At 25.7% G+C, this 24,036-nt stretch overlaps 7 protein-coding genes across 7 annotated transcripts; 2 read left to right on the forward strand and 5 right to left on the reverse strand.

The window, feature by feature from the left end:
* Positions 1-352: 352 nt before the first annotated feature.
* Positions 353-1,374, reverse strand: OCT59_004933 (uncharacterized protein; the record flags this gene model as incomplete). The annotated part of the gene is made up of 4 exons (XM_025312034.2): positions 353-501; positions 572-922; positions 1,007-1,177; positions 1,234-1,374. The coding sequence occupies 4 exons, from the start codon at positions 1,372-1,374 to the stop codon at positions 448-450; spliced, it is 717 nt and encodes a 238-aa protein (XP_025165953.1). The 3' UTR covers positions 353-447.
* A 4,416-nt stretch (positions 1,375-5,790) lies between these two features.
* Positions 5,791-6,321, reverse strand: OCT59_004934 (uncharacterized protein; the record flags this gene model as incomplete). The annotated part of the gene is made up of 2 exons (XM_066138039.1): positions 5,791-6,195; positions 6,262-6,321. The coding sequence occupies 2 exons, from the start codon at positions 6,319-6,321 to the stop codon at positions 5,791-5,793; spliced, it is 465 nt and encodes a 154-aa protein (XP_065997223.1).
* Positions 6,322-9,111: 2,790 nt separating this feature from the next.
* Positions 9,112-9,767, forward strand: OCT59_004935 (uncharacterized protein; the record flags this gene model as incomplete). Its single annotated transcript, XM_066138040.1, has 3 exons — positions 9,112-9,212; positions 9,295-9,661; positions 9,729-9,767. The coding sequence occupies 3 exons, from the start codon at positions 9,112-9,114 to the stop codon at positions 9,765-9,767; spliced, it is 507 nt and encodes a 168-aa protein (XP_065997224.1).
* Positions 9,768-10,911: 1,144 nt separating this feature from the next.
* On the reverse strand, positions 10,912-11,959 carry OCT59_004936 (uncharacterized protein; the record flags this gene model as incomplete). Its single annotated transcript, XM_066138041.1, has 2 exons — positions 10,912-10,981; positions 11,925-11,959. The coding sequence occupies 2 exons, from the start codon at positions 11,957-11,959 to the stop codon at positions 10,912-10,914; spliced, it is 105 nt and encodes a 34-aa protein (XP_065997225.1).
* A 1,278-nt stretch (positions 11,960-13,237) lies between these two features.
* OCT59_004937 (uncharacterized protein) lies at positions 13,238-14,209 on the forward strand (the record flags this gene model as incomplete). The annotated part of the gene is made up of 4 exons (XM_066138042.1): positions 13,238-13,375; positions 13,460-13,706; positions 13,788-13,894; positions 13,973-14,209. The coding sequence occupies 4 exons, from the start codon at positions 13,238-13,240 to the stop codon at positions 14,207-14,209; spliced, it is 729 nt and encodes a 242-aa protein (XP_065997226.1).
* Positions 14,210-14,928: 719 nt separating this feature from the next.
* On the reverse strand, positions 14,929-15,354 carry OCT59_004938 (uncharacterized protein; the record flags this gene model as incomplete). Its single annotated transcript, XM_066138043.1, has 3 exons — positions 14,929-15,057; positions 15,194-15,280; positions 15,352-15,354. The coding sequence occupies 3 exons, from the start codon at positions 15,352-15,354 to the stop codon at positions 14,929-14,931; spliced, it is 219 nt and encodes a 72-aa protein (XP_065997227.1).
* Positions 15,355-20,487: 5,133 nt separating this feature from the next.
* Positions 20,488-21,672, reverse strand: OCT59_004939 (uncharacterized protein; the record flags this gene model as incomplete). Its single annotated transcript, XM_066138044.1, has 6 exons — positions 20,488-20,516; positions 20,611-20,721; positions 20,918-20,959; positions 21,211-21,256; positions 21,507-21,579; positions 21,662-21,672. The coding sequence occupies 6 exons, from the start codon at positions 21,670-21,672 to the stop codon at positions 20,488-20,490; spliced, it is 312 nt and encodes a 103-aa protein (XP_065997228.1).
* Positions 21,673-24,036: the final 2,364 nt, after the last annotated feature.

Consider the following 24,036-nt stretch of genomic DNA (forward strand, 5'->3'; position numbering starts at 1 on the left):
TCAATCTTTGAATGTTTTTTAGTTGCATTTTTACCAAACACTTTTGTAACAATTTGAGAAAGTAACCTTCATCGAAAGAAGTTTCTAGATTTTCAAACCACCATTGGACTTTGTCAATTGATTTCCATATAGCAAGATTGGTTTGGCTAGTACTAGATCATCGGGAGTTGTATTCTATGTAGATTTATGTGAAAAAATATATGTAAAATCTACATACACTATTCTATGTAGTTTTAAGGACCCAACGTGGAATTCACATGGATCTGATTTTACGTGTAAAATTGATTTATATGGAATTTATATAAATTTTTTATTTAGATTCAAATAATTTTTATGTATTTTTTAAATAGTTAATATTATAAATTGTAAATTGCGAATTTATTATTATTTACTTTAAATAGTATGCAATTATTACATCTTTCTATAGCTATTACATTTTATGACTAACTAGTAATCATCTGATGATACTGAAATAGAATCATTATTATTACTTTCATCATCCTATAAAAAATATCATATTAATAAAAAATATTATATACGATAATTAATATTGAATTTACATTGTACTTACTGCATATTTAATTAATTTTGAAATAATATAGTCTTCATCCACTTCAATCTTTGGATGTTCAGGATCCAGCATATTTTGAACACATGCCTTAATTACAAAAGTGTTATTTTTAGTTGCACTTTTACCAAACACTTTTGTAACAATTTGATAAAGTAGCGACTCATTATCTTCATCGGAGGTTTCAAGATTTTTGTACCACCACCGGACTTTATCACTTGATTTCCATATAGCAAGTTCTGTTTGGCTAGTAGATGTATCCACTTTATCTAATTGACCTTTTAAACATGACCATGTATGTCGACGTATTGTTCCGAATAAACTTCCACGATATGAACAGCAATATGAACCAACCTAAACAATTATTCATATAATTGCACAATTATTAGCATAATATGAATAAAAAAAAAAAATTACTAATAAACCATTTAAATTTACCTTTTCCTCAATTCTCCGCCACAAGATGTTCCATTTAGTTGGTTGTTCATATTTTTGCATTTTCTCAGGAGCCATTACCGTTAAATGTCTTTTTATATGTAATGAAAGGGATTCTTCCTTCGGATATAAGCAATCATTTATTATTTCCTTAACTCCATCTTCCACATATTGCTATATAAATAAAAATTAAAAATAGATATAAAAAAGTATTTTACAAATATGCATACCTCCCACCACTCGGACTTTTTCTTTCCTTCTATATTACTTTCCAATTTTTCAGTTATAGATCTAATTTGTTTGATTTGTGTTTGAATTTGGCTCATAGACTTTTCTTGTTTCTGAAACATAATCATGGTTTGATCAAACATCTTTTCATGAAGGTCAAAAAGTCTCTTTATTTGATCTTCAATAACTATATTGAATATTTAAATTATTAAAAAAACTAGTTGTAGCCCGTCGCGCTGCGCCGGGGAATGGAGGGTGCATAATGATTAAAGCAAGAGAGTAATATAGCAATATATTTGTAGCATACCCGATTTGTAATGCAGATTTTTATTGTTATCATATCATTACAATTGTATTAGTATAAGGCAAAAAAATGTAAATAATTTTATGTCTCTATGACCAATAGAAGGCGAGTTATTCCATATTTTTTCTTCAGAATCGCAGATTCTAAATTATTGATAAAATACATATGAACTTATCACTGCCTTTTAATAGTCAAATTTTATGGTTCACTGGTAGATCACGAATTAATTGTTTTCAGAAGTCCATTTTGCCTCCAGGTGGTGTTCCTATAAAACTATCAATAAAATGTTAGGAAATGTTCTTAAACAAATTTAGCAAAAGAAAACCTTTTGTCTCCAAGAATCTCTGGAAGGTGTTCCTATAAAAAAAATTATTCAGAGAACATTACGAAATGTCCTTAAACAAAATTAGCAAAAGAAAATGAAAAACCTTTTATCTCCAAGAGTCTCTGGAAGTCGTTCCTATAAAAAAAATTATTAAAAGAACATTAGGAACATTCTTGAACAAAATTAACAAAAGAAATAAAAGAAAACTTACTTTTTATCTCCAAGAGTCTCCAGGGGGCATTCCTATAAAAAAAATTATTGAAAGAACGTTAGAAACATTCTTAAACGGAATTAAGAAAAGAGACGAAAAAGAAAACTTACCTTTCATCTAGGGTGTTCCTACAAAAAAAATTATCGAAAGAACATTAGGAAATGTTTTTAAACAAAATTAGCAAAAGAAAATGAAAACCTTTTGTCTCCAAGAGTCTCTGGGAGGCGTTCCTATAAAAAAATTATTCAAAGAATGTTAGGGAACGTTCTTAAATGAAATTAACAAAAGAAAACAAAAAAAACTCACCTTTCATCTCCAAGAGTCACCAGGAGGCATTCCTATAAAAAAAATTATTGGAAGAATGTTAGGAAATGTTCTTAAATGACATTAGCAAAAGAAACAAAAAAGAAACATTACCTTTCATCTCCAGAGTCACCAGGAGGCGTTTCTACAAAAAAATTATTGAAAGAATGTTAGGAAACGTTCTTAAATGAAATTAACAAAAGAAAACAAAAAGCAAACATTACCTTTCATCTCCAAGAGTCACCAGGAGGTGTTCCTATAAAAAAAATTATTGAAGAACGTTAGGAAATGTTCTTAAATGACATTAACAAAAGAAACAAAAAAGAAACATTACCTTTCATCTCCAGAGTCGCCAGGAGGCGTTCCTACAAAAAAATTATTCAAAGAACGTTAGGGAACGTTCTTAAATGAAATTAACAAAAGAAAACAAAAAAAACTTACCTTTCATCTCCAAGAGTCACCAGGAGGCGTTCCTATAAAAAAAATTATTGGAAGAATGTTAGGAAATGTTTTTAAATGACATTAGCAAAAGAAACAAAAAAGAAACATTACCTTTCATCTCCAGAGTCACCAGGAGGCGTTTCTACAAAAAAATTATTGAAAGAATGTTAGGAAACGTTCTTAAATGAAATTAACAAAAGAAAACAAAAAAGAAACATTACCTTTCATCTCCAAGAGTCACCTATAAAAAAAATTATTGAAGAACGTTAGGAAATGTTCTTAAATGACATTAACAAAAGAAACAAAAAAGAAACATTACCTTTCATCTCCAGAGTCGCCAGGAGGCGTTCCTATAAAAAAATTATTCAAAGAATGTTAGGGAACGTTCTTAAATGAAATTAACAAAAGAAAACAAAAAAAACTCACCTTTCATCTCCAAGAGTCACCAGGAGGCGTTCCTATAAAAAAAATTATTGGAAGAATGTTAGGAAATGTTCTTAAATGACATTAGCAAAAGAAACAAAAAAGAAACATTACCTTTCATCTCCAGAGTCACCAGGAGGCGTTTCTACAAAAAAATTATTGAAAGAATGTTAGGAAATGTTCTTAAATGAAATTAACAAAAGAAAACAAAAAAGAAACATTACCTTTCATCTCCAAGAGTCACCAGGAGGTGTTCCTATAAAAAAAATTATTGAAGAACGTTAGGAAATGTTCTTAAATGACATTAACAAAAGAAACAAAAAAGAAACATTACCTTTCATCTCCAGAGTCGCCAGGAGGCGTTCCTACAAAAAAATTATTGAAAGAACGTTAGGAAACGTTCTTAAATGACATTAAAAGAAAACAAAAAAGAAACATTACCTTTCATCTCCAAGAGTCACCAGGAGGTGTTCCTATAAAAAATTACTGAAAGAACGTTAGGAACGTTCTTGAACGAAATGAATGGGAAAAAATGAAAAAAACACCTTTTATTTTTAGGAGTCCATTTTGTCTTCAGGGTATTCCTACAAAAAAAGGGTAATGAAAAAAAAATATTATAAAACGTTCCTAAATGAAGTAAAAATAAAAATAAAAAATAAAAAATAGATTGATTATCTAAATACACAACCAATAAAATTTTAAAATCACATCACGTGATAGGGTGCGTTTAAATTTTAAACCCTTTTATCTATTATTTATATCTACATATCTAAATAACTAAATAGTCATATAAAATTGTATAACGATATAATGTGTATTTATCTGTATTATTGATTTATTATCTGTTATTTTTTAGTTAAATTTTTGGATCGGTAAATCAATATCATGAATACCGATCAATCTGATCATTTATATCATCATTTTATCATTACAAATGCCGATCATTTTATATAATAAATCATTAAATCATACTATGAACACCGATCATTTCTGTTGACTGAAATTATCATAGCTTTATTACCAAATTACCAAAATTTAGATATTTTAAAAAAAGCTATTATAAAATTAAAATTATCTATAATATTATAATTTCATATGATTTAACATAAAATATATTTTTGATCCCTGTTTCATATGATACATCTACATAACATATTATAAATTAATTTTTTCATTATATAGCACATATTAAAGTAAGTTAAATAAAAAAATTCTATAGTATTTAGATTACCCTGTATAAATAATTTGAATTGTGTAATGGGTGGTTTGTCTGCTCCCGAAATATTTGATCTATATTATTATGGTTAAAATCCATTAATCAGTAAATTATAGCATTAATACCAAATTGCTAATCATTGCTATTTTATTGCTGAAATTAAAAAAAAATTAATTAGCCCGTTTATTGATTACAAATACTTATTATTATAACTATGTACTCTTTTCATGATTAGATTGAAGGTCCTGAAAGTGTGATCCAAAGTATTCGTGTCGGATATTTACTAATTAGATTCCAATTTTTTTAAAATAAAATGCAATTAAATGTTTTTTTGATTTTTTTTCTTATAACAATGGGACACAATTATTTTTTTTTTAAAATTATATTTATTTCGTCAATAACAATATTTTTTTCGTCAATAACAATAGGATACAATGTAATTTTTTTTGATATTAATAATGATAACTTTTAATATTATTCATTCAATATTAAAATTTTTCGATAACAATAAATTCCACAAATACATTATTTTTATCAAAATGTTCTTTGATAAATCATAAATCATCAACATATATTTTATTTTTGTGATAATATATATAAAACATCAATTTTCCATCAACATAATATGTAATATTTTGTTAATACTAAATTAATATGGCTTCACTTCAGGAAACATTTGAAGATAAACCGCCTGAACAATGTAAAAAAAGATTAAATAATGAAAGTCAAACCTGTACAGACATGCATAAATCTCATAGATATCAGTGAATTAAAATTCTCATATTACATCAAGAGAACTGTCAGACAAAAAACATTGTATATAATGAAATTTTTCAAAATATTTAACACTCATTTATTGTAAATATAATTTAAATTACTCTAATGCACTATAATTATATCATTCTAATATATAGCTACATTATTGTAAATATAATTCATATCATTTCTAAATATAATTTATATTATTCTAATACTGTAAATATCATTTTACTAATTGTTAATATGATTTAATATATCTTATTTTAATATTTTTTTGTTAACTAATTATTAACTATATATCAAGTTTTAATTAATAAACAAAAAACTGTAACCATTTTTAATTTACATTATAATACCAAATTGTTCTATTTAAACAAACTCATTAGGTCCAGTGCGAAGCAACAGGTAACTGCTAGTATATATATAAAATAATTAATACTGTTAGGCGCAAATGAATCATGTGAATCATGCGATACAATTCAAAGATTATTTATACAGGCTAATCTAAACGTTAGAAGATCGACATGTATTTTTTTATTATATTATATAGATTAGTATATATTAATTATTAATTATATTAGTTTTGAAACATACCATTAATATTTTGATTGGTAACACCAGTATGAATTTGATTTTGGTCAATGTCAACCAATGGTAAATAGGGAGCATTTACGTTTCTATCTTCAACTGTAATTGGTAATTGTGGTTCAGATGAATCTTTCAATAGATTATCATCTGTAATACTAATTATATCATCTGTTAATGATGATATATCAAGCACAAATTTTGGAGTGGAAGAATTATCATTAGTATTAAGCATAGTTTTAAAATTAGATGGCTTAGATGTATCATCGCTAGTCAATGTTTTATTGATTGTAGATTTTGAAACTAGTGGCTTGTTAACTTTCTGTGTATGAGTTTTCCGTTTTTTCTTTTCATTGTTTAATGCAGAGTTCGTATTTGTTTCAAATTTATCAATAATCTAAATAAAAAAAAATACATGTACTGTAAAATATACAAATGACAAATATTATTCAATAGTATTTACAGTTTCAATGTCTTGTTGATCTTTCACTTTACGCTTTGAATTTGATCTAAGATTCCTCATGGTTTAAAAAAATTAACAAAGGAATAATAAAATAAAATAATGAAAGATAAAGTAAATAACAGGGAATATGAAAATTAAAAAGAAAATGAGAAAGTAAAAGGCAAAAGTAAAAGTAAAAGGATAAAAAGTTTATTCCTATTTATACTATTTTAAAAAGTTTAAGTTTATTTATACTATTACTAATCACACTATTGTTTGTAGATCGGTAAAAGATTCTATTTTATATCATACTGCGTAACATATAATTTTACGTTATCAAAATAGATATTACCAATAGTAAAAAACTTATTATATTAGCATAAATAAGATGATAAAATTCAGTTCAAACAAAATCTAACAAATTCAAATAAAAAAGAAATAAAAAAATTCATAATTTTACGACTAATACTTCAGCCATACGAATTAAATTGAACCTGTTGTATTATATAATGATCATTGCAGTATCATTGTCTTCTGAGTTAAAGGTAATATCAATTTATACCATTTTAGTAGAAGAATTTGTATTACCAATCTTACTAGTACTTAAATTTAAAAATGACAGGTTTTCATCTTACTTTGTTGCCCTTTTTTAGTTTAAGTTGATCATGGTAAACTTAATTAAATAAAAAATTATTTTTCAAGTATCAATTTATGGTATAATATTTAAATATTTTTTTATACTCAATTCTATATTGGTCACTTTTACTGATTTTTTATTTTTTGATTTTGATGAATTCTTTTATTTTGCATTTTAGAAAATGTGGACATGCAATATTTGCTTTAAAACTTTTGATCGTTCAACAAGTTATTATAATCATCGCCGAAGTCACAATTTCAATTATAAAATAAGCAGTAGCGAGCAAGAGACAAGTTCAGATGAAGAGTCCTCAGAGGAATTTTCTTCAAATCAAATATTTTCAGAAAAAGATAATATTTATATTTATAATAATAATGATGATGAAGGTGATGAAAGTAATGATGATGAAGAATCATATGAAAGTGACAAAGTTGAAGAATCAAGTAAAAGTGATGAAAATGAGATTATATCTGATAATTTACCTGTTCCTATTATTGAACATTCAATTCCTACAACCAATATAAATGAAATGGCAAATTCCACCTTTTCTAAAAATGATGATCAAACCTCTTCTGATAGCGATGAACAAAATTTCCCAAATGAGATTTATCGTGATTTTGTAAAACTTGTTAAGTATTTTAAAACATTTTTGTTCTTAATAATTCATTATTTCAAATACTAATTTTTGGTTAATTAGGTAGTGCATCACAAACTTTCTAATAATGTTGGTGATGCATTTCTCAAATTTCTTCGCACTCATGCAAATTTTCCTAAAAAAACATTACCACCTTCCACTCGTATTGGCCTTCAATTCTTAGATAATTTAAAGAAAAAACATACTTTATTCAACTCAATACCTATAATCAATATTAACAATATTCAATACAATTTTGAATATCGGCCAATTTTATCAGGAATTGAGGAAATTGTAAGCAATGCTGAAATTGCAAAAGAATTGGTATTTGATTATAATGAAATTTGTATTAATCAAGAAGTAAGTAATATTTAAATATTTATATGAGATATTTTCTTTCTGTGTATATTAATAATATTAATTCACCAATTTTAGGATGGTCAAGAACGTTCTTATAGTGAAATGTTTAATTGCAATTGGTGGAAGCAAGCAGTTAATCATGCGCCTTATGGTAGTAAGATTGTACCAATTATATTTATTCAGATGCAACTACGCTTGATCATTTTGGAAAAAGTTCACGCCACCCAATATTTGTTACTATTGGAAATATTCCAACCAATCTTCGTAATAAACCTGAATCAAAAACACTTGTTGGACTAATACCAATTTTAGAAAGTTCTAAACAAATAAAAGAAACTGAAGAATTTCGTAAAGCAATTAGAATTACTTTTTATAAATGTTTTGAGATTCTTCTTGCTCCAATCCGAGTTCAACATCAAACAGGTATACAGCTGAAAGTTGGCAATAGTTATGTATGGTGTACGATGGTAGTGGCAATGATATTAGGAGATTGGCCAGAAAATGGAAAATATAGGACCCCGAACAATACTGATATAGGTAAGGTCCAGAAAAAAAATTTACTATTAGCTGTACGCAGCACTTTTGACTATGATCAGTACGCATTCATAGCTCCTAACCCCTGAAATTTTTACAAAATACGCATTCTAATCCTCTAACTTCAAGTCAGTTTTTAAAATTTTAATTGCTCTTTTATTAGTTGTATCAAATTGTTCTCTGTCTTCGTCTTCTTTATATCCTGAACATGCTACATGACTATTTAAATAATCTTCTTCATATCTGCGGTTTAATTTGATTTGCATTAATAATATGAGCCAATCACTCTTTACCATATTTCCAATGAAATATTATGTATGCAATACAGAAAAGATTTTTTTCGAAAAAAAATTTTATTTTATGATCGTTAATAAAATTAAATTATTACAAAAAAAGGAAACTTATTTCCAAAAATGTACCAAAAATAAGCAAATCTAACATCTTACCATCCTAAAATCCAATCAAAATTACGCAAAATCAAATTCTAACCCTATCAAAAATTTTTGATGATTGTACGCATTCCCAAACTCTAACATATTGATAGCTACTAAGATGATGACGCATCTTCAGCTCCTACCTATATTAGTATTGTTCGGGGTCCTGAAAATATTGTTTAACATATGGTGGATCAAAATGTAAAAATCCATGTCATACTTGTCTTGTTGATCGGAATAATTTAAATAAAATTAACTTGACAACAGAAGAAATGTTACCAAGAACACAACAGAATATGCAAACTGCCATCAATTCTGGTTTGACAAAAGAGCATTCTATTCATGAACAGAATAATGCCTTTTGGAATTTACCGTATGTATTTTTAATAAATGTTTTTGATAATATTATTAAATAATTTACTGACATTTTATTTAAGGAATTTTAATATTTATAGTGCAACAGTGCCAGAAAAAATGCATCACCTTGATCTTGGACTTTTTCCTTACATGATTGAATTTACACGTAATTTATTAAAGAATCAGGGAGGAAATGCATTAGTTGAAAAAATGGATACAAGACTTGCAGCTATTCCACGACATCATGGACTAAAAATTTTCCATAATGGATTAGCAGATCTTGCTCGTTTTACTGCACTTGAGTATCGAAATAATATGATGCGAGTTATGCCATTTGTACTTGATGGATTATTAGATAATGGAGGATTGGATAGCAAATTAACAGGTTTATATTTAAAATGGAATGATATATATAGAAAAACAAGAAAATTAGCATTTACTGAAAGAGAGTTGGATGATTTTGAGGTATTAATTACTATTATATGAACCTATTTATATATTATTAATATAATCTAACTTATTAATAATGTAGAAATTAATGAAGAGTTGGGCAAAAGACTTTCTTTGCTAACAACCTAAAATTTCTAAAATACATTGTAAAATTAATATTACAGTATATTATATACAAACCATGTTAAGATACTCGTTATTGGTCTTGTAGGGACATTGTACAATAGTTAGTATAAAATTTATTGTAACATTAATTTATTAACATGTATATTTAATATAAATTGTAGCAAATTATTGTAAAATATATTATAAAATTTATTGAAAAATATACTGTAAAATTTATTGTAATATTTATTGAAAATATATTGTAAAATTTAATTATAAAATACATTATAATTTATTTATTTAATGTAATATTATCTAAAAATTAATTCTATGGTTCATCACACGTAAGATGTCAATCCTCCTCTATCCTCATTTAATTACTCTTCTCTCTTTCCTTGCAATCAAGTTTCTTTTCTCTTTTATTTTCATTTTCTTTATACAACTACTTTATATCCTTATAAGTGTTCATTTTTTTACCATTCTTTGTTTTTTTGGTGTAGATGCGAATACTATTAAAAAGAAACGAAAAAAATTTCCTGAAAAAAAAGAATGAAGTAACATTCATTAATATAAACAAACTAATGAAAAAAATACACTTACCGAAATCCAAAAACCAACATGTTCAAAAAGAGTCAGAGAGACCCGAAAAACTGGCTGCCTAATAAAAGAAATAATCCAACTAATTTCACACATCTATACCCGACTAGAAAAGTAAAACGAAATGTTAATAGACATTCCGTTAGAAAAATAGTTCAAAGAAAAGATCATCTACCGAATTCCATGCACTGAGATTTCCGGAGAATGATATAACGAATTACTCTTACAAATACTCGAAGAACAATCCATCTAAAAAGGAGAGAAACAATTAAAGAATAATTTACAATAAGAATAGAATCCCACTAAATTAACATGAATTTTACATGTCAAAACTTCAAAGATCTAAAAAACTAGCCGTCTAAAAAAAGAAGCAAATGATGTAAGACTTCGTTAAAATATCAAAGTTAAAAGAAAAATAAAATAAAACTAAGTTTTGTAATGATACATACGTAAACTTAATCTTCCATGGTCAGAATTCGAATCTTACAAAAAAAAAATAGAGAAACATTAACAATACGTTTCTTTTATTAAAAAATTAAAAGAAGCAAAGTTCATGATGAAACTTACTTTATCTCTTCTGATGGTTCAGTCCATTCAAATCTACAAAAGGAAAGTTTCAAAAATTTTGAAACACTAAAAATATGATCCAGGACCTATATAATAGAAAAAACGTCAATAAAATGTTTTTAAGGTCTTTAAATAATTTTTAAGAACTTACCCGATTCTGCCATGTCCGATTTGGAACCAAAGTTCCCACAAAAAATGTTTTTTTTTTAAAGTTCAAAAATTTTTTTTTTTTTGAAACTTAACTGTCTCAAAGAAAAACCCACCCACCAAATTCTCGCATGTCTAAAGAAATTCGAAGTATCAGCCATCTAAAAAAAGAGGAACATGAAATATTAGTACTGAAAAGAAGCGTAAAAAAAAAATCATAAAGGTTAGCTCACTACCAAATTCCACTTCTGGTTCACATTTTGCCGTCAAAAGAGAATACGGAACTGTTGTTTTCACTTACTGTTTTTCAAAATCTGTAATTTCATGATTACTTCCTCGGTCATTTTTATAACTATAATTTAAATTCATTTTAATAAAATCTCCAAAAGAAAGAACGAAACGTTCAGCCCTATCTAAAGAACAAGAATAAAATTGAATGTTAAAATGCGTTTTGTTAAAATAAATAGACTAAAACAGAGAAAAAACTTACCGAAAGTGAAGTTCCGCGTATCCAAAGATCCTGAAGTGCTTGCTGTCTAAGAAAAAAGAAGAGAAAAACGAAACGTTAGCAAAACGTTTCATTAAAAAGAAAGAAATTAAAGAAAAAGATTTTTTTTCAAAAAGCCCTACCAAAATAATACGCGCCCAAGGACTGACCGTCTAAAAAAAGAAAAGAGAAAATCGAAATGTTAGTAAAACATTTCGTTAAAGAAATAAAAAAAAAAATATTTTTTTTTTTTTTTTTTTTTTGGAAATTCCTACCGAAATAATACGTCTAAAAAAAAGAGAAAATCGAATTAGTAAAACGTTTTGTTAAAATAGATAATTAAAAAAAAAGAAAATTTCCCACCATATTAGCCACCATATTCCCACGCGTTCAAATAGCCAAAGAATCATGTTGTCTAAAAAAAGTTAAGAAAAAACTGTCATTTTATTTATTTTACAAATGATTTCTAATAAACTTGCCGAAATGCTGCGTCCAAGAAGACCATAAGAACCATTTAAAAAAAAGAAAAAATTTGAAACGTTAGAAACGTTTCATTAAAATAGATATTAAGAAAAAATTTTCCCACCATATTCTCACGCGTCTAAATACTCGAAGTCTAAAAAAAAGTAAGAAAAACAACTATTAAAAATCGTTCGTTAAAATGAAACAATTAAAAAAAAGACAAACTTACCAGAAATTTGAACCTAAGGAGGAAACGCTTAAGATTTCTTCAACAAAAAGTGCGAGAGAAGCGGGAAAAGAGAAAGAAAAGAGAAGGGGAATGTAAAAGTAAAGGGAAAAGGGAGGAAAAAAAAAGGAAAGAACAAGGGAGAGATGAAAGAAGGATACGAAGGGAAGTGAAAGGGTGAACGAAGGAAAAGGGAAGAATGAATCAAAAAGTAAAAAAAAGTTTATTTAAAAGAAGAAAAAAAAGTTTAAAAGGAGAAAAAAAAAGTTTATAAGAAAGAAAAAAAAGTTTAAAGAAAAAAAAAGTTATAAGAAAGAAAAAAAGTTTAAAGAAAAAAAAAGTTTAAAAAAAGTTAGTTGATCGAAGTCATCGAACTGCGGATTATATCAAATGCACGTGATACATAATTTTATATAAATAGGGCCATGGGTTTCTCCGAAATTCGAATTCTTTTTTTTATATTTTTAATATATAAATTTTACGAAAAGCCCAACAAGGCGTTTCAATTCACGGTTAGCGCCCATACGAAAAAAATAAAAAAAATTTTAATAGCGAAAAACAGCGAAAGTCGATTCATGTAGATCATGCAGATCACCTGATTTAATGTACTGTAATTAGATTATACACCTAGTATATATTAACGTTAATGGTAATTAGATTATGTTATAAATAATTAATTGTGAAAATTCATTATACAATATTTTGTACAATATATATATAAGTAAAATCTTGTGAAAACATTGTAAAAGATTTTAAGATTCATTGGAAAATGTATCAGAATTATATATTTTACAATTGATTGTGAATAAATTAATATTAAAAATGTATTGTTAGAAATATCGTACTATATATTTTCAGATTTAAAATACCTTGTACAAGACTTGTACAATGATTGCACAATGCATTATGAAAATTTAGCATTGTTAGCAAAGTTGTTTTAATTGGTTCTTATTCTAATAATCAATGCCAGTATCCAAAGCTTCATCATTTTCTTTATCATATGATTTCTGCTATTAAAGATTATGGCTCACCTAATGGTTGGAATGCTGAAACATTTGAGTTTTTACATAAAGCCTATATCAAAGATCCTTATCGTATGTCAAATAAGCGTAATGTTAATCCTCAGATTTTAGGAACTGTAAATATCAATTTACAAAAAAAAAAATATAATTTTATTTAATTTTGAATGTAACTTTTTAATTTTTTTTTAATGTGAAAACAGGTTATGCGAAAATTAACTTTACAAGAAGTATACAAGACAATATTTCTCAATAAACCACGTCATTTTTACCAATCTAATGAAGTAATTTTATATAAAAATTACAATAATATACCATTCCGACTCATTGAAACTACAGTTAATGAATTGAAAGTAAGAGAAGGCCCACCAGAAATTATTGATGGATTAGAACATTTTTTAGAAGCATTGAGTGAATATTTGAAAATAATGCCTGATTTAAATGACGAGGGTAATATTATTGACATGATGGAAACAGCAATAATTTCACTTTATGAATCAGTACGTTTAACTAATGGCAAATTTGTTTGAGCAACATTATCTTATAATAATTTACCAATGTTTAACGATATATCAATTGAAATTGATGAAAGCCAATTAGAAGAATTTGTAACATATGATAATTCATGCTTTGCTAAGGTAAAAATATAGAAATTTTTATTATAAAATTAATTAACAACAATTGAATGAATTAACAAACAATTATTAAATGGTTAGGTTCTTTTGCTTGTACAGGTATTTTTAAATAATAATCATGAAGGTTTAAAATTGGCTTTAATTCGGTGGTATGATTTGAAAATCCAGTCTAAACATTTTAGATTAGATTGTCCATATATGAAAATGACTAATTTGTATAATTTGATTCCGATTGAATCAATTAATGAAATAGTTCATGTTATTCCACAATTTGAAAAAGTTGATTCATATTATATAAATACATTTGTAAATCTTTAAAACAGTTATATATGTTATTATTGATACAAATTATATATATTATATTTAGGTAATTATTATAATTTTATACTCATTTGAAAATTAAATAAAATATATAAATATTTTTTAAACCTATACAAATTTATATGAAAATTTTATATAAAACACGTATCTAATTATATACATATATAGTTAGTATATAAAATACTTGCATAATTTTTATTTAACTATAAATTACAAATAAACTTATATTTAAGTAATTCTATATCTATATAATTTTATATTTAATACTTGCATATTATTTATTTGACTATAAATTACAAATAAACTTATATTTAAATAGTTTTATATTTACACAAAGTTTATATAAAATATTTATAATATTTCTATATTTAAATAAAAAGCAAATAAAATGTATATGTGTATTATAGACCTATAAAAATTTATATAAAAAATTTATATTGGATATATATAGGATTATAGATATTACATAAATTCTATAAAAAATATAACTGCTGATGATGTATCTACTTTCTCTAATTGACCTTTTAAACATGACCACATATGCCAACGTATTGTTCCAAATAAGCTTCCGCAATATGAATAACAATATGAACCAACCTAAATAATTATTATAATTGTACAATTATTAGTATAATATATGAATAAATAAAAAGATAAAAAAACCTTAAATTTACCTTTTCTTCAATTCTTCGCCACAAGACATTCCATTTAGTCAGTTATTCATATTTTTGCATTTTTTCAGGAGCCATTACTGCTAAATGTTTTTTAATATGCAATGAAAGTGTTTCTTCCTTTGGATATAGGCAGTCATTTATTATTTCTTTAACTCCATATTCCACAAATTGCTATCATATAAATAAAAATTAAAATAGAACATAAAAAAATATGTTTTACAAATGTATATACCTCCCACCACTCGGACTTTTTCTTCCCTTCTATAATACTTTCCAATTTTTCAGTTATAGATTAAATTTGTTTAACTTGTGTTTGCATTTGGTTTATAGTTCTTTCTTGTTTTTGAAACATAGCCATGGTTTGATCATGCGTCTTTTCATGAAGATCAAATAACTATATTAAAGATTATAATTAGCAAATTATTAGGTATTAATTATTATCAAATATATTATTTTGAAACATACCATTAATATTTTGGTTGGTAACACTAGTATGAATTTGATTTCGGTTAATATCAACCAATGTTAAACGTGGGGAATTTTTATTTTTATCTTCAACTACAATTGGTATTTGTGATTCAGATGAGTCTTTTAATAGATTATCATCTGTAATACTAAGTATATCAAATGATGTATCAGATCATTAGTATTAGGCGTAATTTTTGGTTTGGATATGACATCATAAGTATCACGTATAGTTTTTGATGAAATGGGTGACTTGTCATTAGTCAAAGTTTTAGTGGTTAAAACAAATTGGCTTATTAACTTTCTGCATAAAAGTTTTTCGTTTTTTCTTTTCATTGTTTGATGTAGAGTTCTTATTTGTTTCAAATTTATCAATAATCTAAATAAAAAAAAAGTACATTGTATACCATGTACAAATGATAAATATTGCACAATAGTACTTACAGATTCAATATCTTGCTGGTCTTTTACTTTACGATTTGAATTTGATCTAAGATTTCTCATAGTTTAAAAAAAGTTAATAAAGAAGTAGTAAAATAAAATAATGAAAAGTAAAGTAAATAATAGGGAATACGAAAATTGAAAAGAAAGCAAGAAAGTAAAAGGTAAAAAAGTAAAGTTTAACTTTACTATTTATATGAAATAATCGTTGGTATGATTACTAATCACACTATTTGTAGATCGTTTAAAGAGATTCTATTTTATAAACTGTACAACAAAAATTTTATGTTATCGAATAGATATTACAAATAGTAAAAATATACTATTTTTTTATATATTGGCGTAAATAAGATGAATAAAATTCAGTTAATAAAGATCCTTATTGATAACAACAATATGAATTAAAGTAAAAAAATACATACTTTGTTGCCTTTTTTAGTTTAAGTTTATCATGATAGATTTTTATTATATTCATTACAGCCTTACATAAAATTCTATTTATAAATAGTTCATAATCTCAAATAAAAAAAATTGTTTTTCAAATAACAATTTATGGTAAATATATAATTAAATATTTTTTATTCTTTGATTTTTTTTTTTGAACCATTAATGTCACTTTTACTAATTTTTTATTTTTGATTTTGATGAATTCTTTCAAAAACTTATCATTATTTAATTTTTGAAGTTAAAATAAAAAGTTTAAAGTTAAAATAAGGTTTACCATTTTAGATGCGGATTATATCACGTGATACACGTGATATAACGTGATATAACGTGATATATGATAAAGTTTTCTTATTTGTACTATTTTCGATTCTTGTAGTCTCTGTATAGTAAATGCTGAAGCTATGCTCACTTCAAATTATAAAAATAAAAATAAAAAAATATTATGGATTATTATAGACAAATATTTATTACAATGATTTTTCATAATGTGGCCAAGTATTTAATGTGTTACGACCGAACTGCGCCACACCGAAACTCCAAGAAATTCGCAGGTAATCTAAATGATTGGCAGCGTAACAGTATAATTTACACATAGTATAATTTATACTTGGTATAATTTAGTATAATTTATACCAAAATTATGAACAATATATATATAATGGGTGAACGGTAAGGAAAAGAGGACTTATTTTAGTACTAATTTTTAGTTTAGTTTAGTTTTATCGGTAATATTATAGGTCGCCAGTGGAGGCAGCAATATTTTATCTTTTTGTTATGATTTATGAATTAGTATTTATTTATTTGTATTATTTCATTATTTTAAGTTATTATTTATTTCGAATAAATTTATATTTTAAAAATTTAAACATATACACTCTATTTTCGTGATAAATATAATACGAATTTCTGTTACTATCACGTGACCCAACGCATTTCGATAGTAACAAATGCATTAAAAAAAATATTTCGTATTATTTTTTTGATGAGAATATTTTGTTAATATATTACAATTTATTTTGAAAGATGTCAATCACTTAACTGCGATATTAATAATAAAAATTTTTTATATATTGTATTAGTAATTTTGCATATATTTGAAAATTAAATAAAATATATAAATATTTTTAAACTTATATAAATTTATATGAAAATTTTATATAAAATATATAATGACATATAAAATATCTATATAATATTTATTTAACTGTAAATTACATATAAATTTATATTTAAATAATTCTATATTCATACAATTTTATATGAAATATTTATATAAAATTTATTTAACTATAAATTATACATAAACTTATATTTAAATAATTCTATATTTATGCTAATTTTATACAAAATATTTATAATATTTCTACAATTATATAAAAAATAAATAAATAATTCATATGTATTACAGATTTATAAAAATTTATATAATAAATTTACATTAGATATATATAAGATTATAGATACTACATAGACTCTACAAAAAATACAACTCCTGATGTCTAAGGTTTGTTTTTACCCTTCTCCGATAATAATCATTAAAATTCATTGCATTTCAAAAAAAAAAAACATCATTTCATTTACAAATAATTAAAATAAAACAAAATTATTTCTTTTCAATGATTTGTAACATTTTATAAAAAAAAATAGATTTTAATGCTAGAACAAATGGATGTTTAATTTAATTTTTTAATCACAAGACTAAACATAATTAATTATTACTTGTACCTCGTTTTTCAAAAATTTAAATTTAAAATATACGTATTGATTTAATGTGTTACTCGTCGAATAGTATATAGAGATTGCTTATAGCCAGTACAATGCAATTATTTACATTATTCATAATCGTTAAGAGTTTAAATTAAAATTTTATGCAAGCTCCACGTATACGATACTGTACAGAATCGATGGTGTAATTTAAACGTATATAGTATTGATTTATTAATATTCCCCTTTTCATTTTTTCCCACGTATTATCTATCTCTTAGTATACGCTAGAAGCAACAGCTATTGCAAGAGTTACGAAAAGTATGAAAGAAACATTGCTTGGCTTGAATGAATCAATTAGAGTTATTTTTAATACCTCTAATTAAAAAACAATAGAAAACTTTTTAAATCGAATCATATGATTGAAGTAGGATAAATTAAAATTTATGCTTCTTTCTTTAAATTAACTTTAAGGGATGTTGATTCCCAGTAAATAGTTTTTGTATAAATTTGTACCAAATGGGCTCATCCATATATAATTGGCTCTAGATTGGCTTAAATTTGGATTATTTTTTGCATAAATTTGAGCTAATTTCGAGCCAATGAGCCCGTTTGGTATAAATTTATACAAAAACTATTTACTGGGTATTTTGGAAGATAACGGCACTATCTATCGTGATAAATCAAAATTTATTCGGCCAAAAATAGTGCAGGTATTGTGGTTCGATGCTGCCTGAATGGTTTGATCTAGAAATTACAGAAAAAATTATGTATTTACATACGTTAATTCTAACGCTGTTATTACTGCTAACGTTCCCTTTAATATACGTTCAAAAAATACTAAGAGCAACTCTCATTTATCATTATGCCCATTTTTGCCGGAATATTATCTCTCATTTTTTCATCATTAAGATTGTTGTTATGGCAATTTTTCAAATCGCGCCCAAATAGTTTGAAAATATCAGAGGAAGAATGAAGTTTTAAGTCGAGTTTACTACTTTACATCGTAACAGCAGAATAATAATAGTGCTTAGAAAGTTAAATTCCCATCTTATGTTTCTTTCCTGTTCGATTCGGTCGAAATTACTAACTCAGAAATATCTTATACGGGTGGGAGAGAGGAAAACATACGATATAGAACTTGCGATTATGAGGGAGAACAGAAGTCAATTAAATAATCATTACAAAATCATTCAAATACAGTATTAGATAAGAGGTGATTGCATAGTGAAGTTTATTTAAAGTTTCGAGGTTTTCAAGATACCAATGTGATTCATCACGCAAATTTAAAAATAATATAATCAAAATAGAAAAAATAAATAAATAAGAACCGAGATTATGTAAATAGGATAATTTATTATCGTAATAATTTCATCATCCGGATTTAAATTATTGTATACAAATTCTAGCCAATTGATTGTTTTTTGATAACTTGAAAAACTTCATAATCTTCTGCAAAAAACGTTCTGAAAGGTAAATTAATTGAGTAATAATGGTTCTGCGATGAGCATTCCCATTGCTTCCCACTAGTACAATACAAATCAGCACCAGGTCCAAATGCTGGTCCAAGAGTACCAGCACAAAATATTGCACTATTTGTATTCTTGACTCGACCAATTATTGCAGTATTTATGTCTTTTTTATCTGCAAATGAAAATATAAAACTATCTGTTGTTGCTTTTGTTGAATTACTTGAATCCCATACAAGTGGATTATATCCACCAATTATTTGGTTCGTTCCTTTAACTTGTGTAATTACAATAGTTGCTCCCTTGTTATTGCAATTATTACGGAATTGCTTAGTATCCATTCCGTCCCTACTTGCACGATAAAGTAAATTAAAATTATAAGGAATATTTTCAAAATTATAATATAAATTATCTTTCTTATCAATCCAACTGGCAAATATTGCGAAATGATTAGAGTCAATAAGGGATGAACCAAATTTTAATAATAATTTTTGTTTCCTAGGAGTTTGTATGTTAATAGTCGATTTTTTATCCGGAACCATATTATATTCCGTAATCTCATAAACTAGTTGTTTAGGTAACAATTTTCTATAAGGTAAAACTTTATAAAAAAAGACATCTGAAGGAATGTGATAAAATCTTACTAATGGAATAAATCCATGAAGAGTCCTTTCCATAATTGTAAATTGCTCTTTACTCCATTTATTAACATCTTTTGGAATAGTAGGATTTTGTGCAAGACCCCATTTGATTAAACCTTCCCATATAATAATCTCATCCAAAGCAAAATCATCCCGTTTTAAAAGTAATTCTAATAAAGGTGTTTTTAAATTAATAAATTTATCAGAATTGATTAACTTTTCAGGTTCTTCACAAATTTTATCGAGACAAAAACTCCATAAATCTGTGAATTTTTCATGTTGATAAACTATCTCAAGAATTTCTATAGGGTTTTTGTATAAGAAATCAGATTTATTTATAGTTAAATATTCTTGAATACATGAAATTAAAAGTTGGATATCTAACTCATCTACTGCTATCAAAAGCTTTAACACTTCAGGACCCTGCAATTTTGTTAAATCAACGTCTCCACAATAAATGAATCTAGTAAAAGTTGTGTAGTATTATTAAATTATATTATTTATTTTGAAACACACACACACATATAAATAATATATATATCTGATTATAATTTTACCTAAGAATAATCCGAAACAAGTTGGATTCAATATTTGGTTTTTTAAAGATAAGCATTCCATCTTTTTTCTCAGCCCAGTTGTTTGAGAAAGCTGCGCGAAAGTATTCGGACCTAATACATAAAATAGCGGAATGAGCACGAAATTCTTCTTCATTCTCACCAACATATATAATAACATCAGATCTTTCTCCAGTTTCAAGCAATTTTTCATAATCGTTAATAGCAGATCCCCAAAATTTATATGACATTTCTTTTTTTTTAATAATTTTTTTTTTTTTAAAAAAAAAAAATTCGGAACGAAAATTACCGAAGTTGTGCGACCCTGTTTTGTGCTGATGTCTTTTTTTATCTTTAAATAATATAAGTGGTTAATGCTTAATACTGTGCGACAATGACAAGAAGAAATCACTAGACAACTATAGTACATAATTGATGATGATCTTGTAATTGTTCGGATGTATAAAAAAAAAAACTATAAAATTTTAATTGGGAATAATATGACATTAATATCCAACAACAAATTTATCGTAGAATATGGATTTGAATTACCTATTATTATATTATTAAGTATTTGTCTAAATCAAGTCAGTTCGTATCGACGGCTCTCTCGTGAAAATGGAGGTAAAATTAGTTTTCTGCTCACTATCTGATTAAAGGAAATAATATATTTTCTAATGTATTTTCTTCTTGTGTCTAAGGTTTTTTCTTATCATAATCATTCAAATTCATTCTATTTCAAAAAAAAAAACTACCATTTCATTTAAAACAAAATTATTTCATTTTAGTATTTTATAAAAAAAAGAATTTAATACAAGAACAAATGAAATATATTCGGATATTTAATTTAATGTTTTAATCGCAAGATTAAACATACTAACCTAATAAAGTCATGTTACCGAAAATTTTTTGGTGGTGTTCTTGGGGTTGTCGAAAGATTTTCGTAAAGCTTTTAATAATTGGCGGAACGTCCTTTAGAAAAAACTGTCAGAAAGGCACGAGAAATATAAATATCACAACGTTAGAGAGAAGATTAAGGCAATTAATCACTTACTTGTACCTCATTTTGCCAAAAATTTGGATTTAAAATACATGTATTGATTATTGTGTTACTCGCCGAATAGTATAAATTGTTTATAGCCAGTACTATGCAATTATTTACATTATTTTTACTTAAATTAAAATTTTCAGTTGTGCAAGCTCTGCGATATGATATCTAGACGCACTGTACGGAATTATGTTTAAATGTAATTGATTTATTAATTTTCATTTTTTCCCCCCTATAAAAAATTTTATCCGTTATTTCTGTGAAACTCCGGAATGAGCCTTTCTTGGATCCATTCACGGAAAATGAAAATAATTCAAGAAATTCCGTTATTAATTCCGGAAATATGAGCCTTTTACGGAATATATATGATTGAAGTAGGATTAAAGTGTATATTTTGGTAAAAGATATCGGTACAATCTATTGGGATAAATCAGAATTGATTCGGCCGAAAATGGTGCAGGTAGTTCGACTCTATAAAAAATTTTTCAGAAAATAATCACATGTCTGAGTTTCTTCGAAATGAAAACTAGAGAAATGATCATTTATTAGAGTTTTTTCTAGAATTTTTTTTTATAGAGCGATGCTGCCTGAATGATTTGATCGAAACTTGTTAACGCTCCACTTCAATATATCCTCATCATGTTCAAAAAACGCCAAGCGCAACCATTATACTCATTTGGAATTATATCTTAGATTGTCCATTCAAAGCTCCAAATACTAAGGCGGATAGTTAGACTACTTTCTAATAATATATTGATGAATTTTTGCTGGAATATTATCTCTCATTTTTTCATCGCGAAAATTATTATGGTAATTTTTCAAATCACGCCCAAATAGCAAACAATTACGGTATTACACATACTAATGCTTGAAACTGTAATAGTGAAAGTTCGAGAGACTAATTAATAATACAATAAAAAGTTCAAGTTGTAAAAAAAAAATATTAAAGATAAGAGAAAAGCAAATAATTACACATTCTTGTTTTTATCACTGCTACAAGTCGAGTTTTCTACTTTTCATAATAAAAGAACAACACTAATTGTTATCTAAAAAAGAGAAAATTTATATTTCTCTTTACTCCAATTTTAACATCTTTTGAATAGTAGGATTTTGTGCAAGATCTCATTCGATTAAACTTTTCCCACATAACAATCTCATCCATAGCAGAATCATTATGTTTTAAAAGAATTCTAATAAAGGTAATTTAGGTATTTCTAAATTATTAAGTCAATTGATTTTTTAATATTACTAAGACAAAAATTCCATAACTCTGTGAATTTTTCATGTTGATAAACTACTGTATCTCAAGAATTTCTATAGGGTTTCGGTTCAAGAAATCAGACTTATTTATAGACAAGTATTCTTGAATAATATCTAATTCATTTACTGCTATCAAAGTTTCAACATTTCAAAACTTGTAATTTTGTTAAATTAACTTTTCCACAAAAAATGAATCTGTATATAATTATCAAATTATATTTATTTTGAAATATAATTTGATGTAATATATCTGATTATAATTTTACCTATGAATAACCAGAAACAAGTTAAATTCAATGTTAGTTTTTTAAAGATAAGCATTCCGTCTTTTTTCTCAGCCCAGTTTTTGCGCGAAAGTATTCGGACCTAACGCATAAGATAGACAAATGAGCACGAAATTCTTCATTCTCTCCAGCATATATAATAACATCAGATCTTTCTCCAGTTTCAAGCAATTTTTCATAATCGTTGATAGCAGATTCCTAAAATTTATATGACATTTCTTTTTTTTTTAATAATTTTTTAAAAACAAGAAAAGAATTCCGGAATTCAGAAACGAAAATTTTACCGAAGTTGTGCGACCTGTATGTGCTGATGTCATTTTTTATATAATACTGTAAGTGGTTATTAATATTGTATGACAATGTCAACAATGTTTATGTAAGAAATGACTTTGATGATCTTTTTGTGGCGTGTTTCAACTTTCAAGGTTTGCATCTATGCATTGGATGTTACATCGATAAATAGAATGTATAGATAAACTTTTTATATACCGAATTAACCTATTATTATATTATTAAGAATTTGTTTAGAACAAGTTCAGTTCGTATTCTTACAAAAGAAAAAATGTATGTTCTTCGTGCATCTAAGGTTTATTTTTACAATAATCATTCAAATTCATTCTATTTCAAAAAAAAAAAAAAATTTACAATTAAAAATAAAAAAAATTATTTTTTTTTTAGTATTTTGTAACGTTAAGACAAAATTTAACAAATGAAAATATATTTGGATATTTAATTTAATGTTTTAATCGCAGAATTCCGAATGGAATAATGCCAATTTAAAATACACGTATTGATTTAATGTATTACTCGCCGAATAGTAGAGATTCCCTATAATCA

This window comes from Rhizophagus irregularis, chromosome 13 (assembly GCF_026210795.1).
Source record: "Rhizophagus irregularis chromosome 13, complete sequence".
NCBI lineage: Eukaryota > Fungi > Glomeromycota > Glomeromycetes > Glomerales > Glomeraceae > Rhizophagus > Rhizophagus irregularis.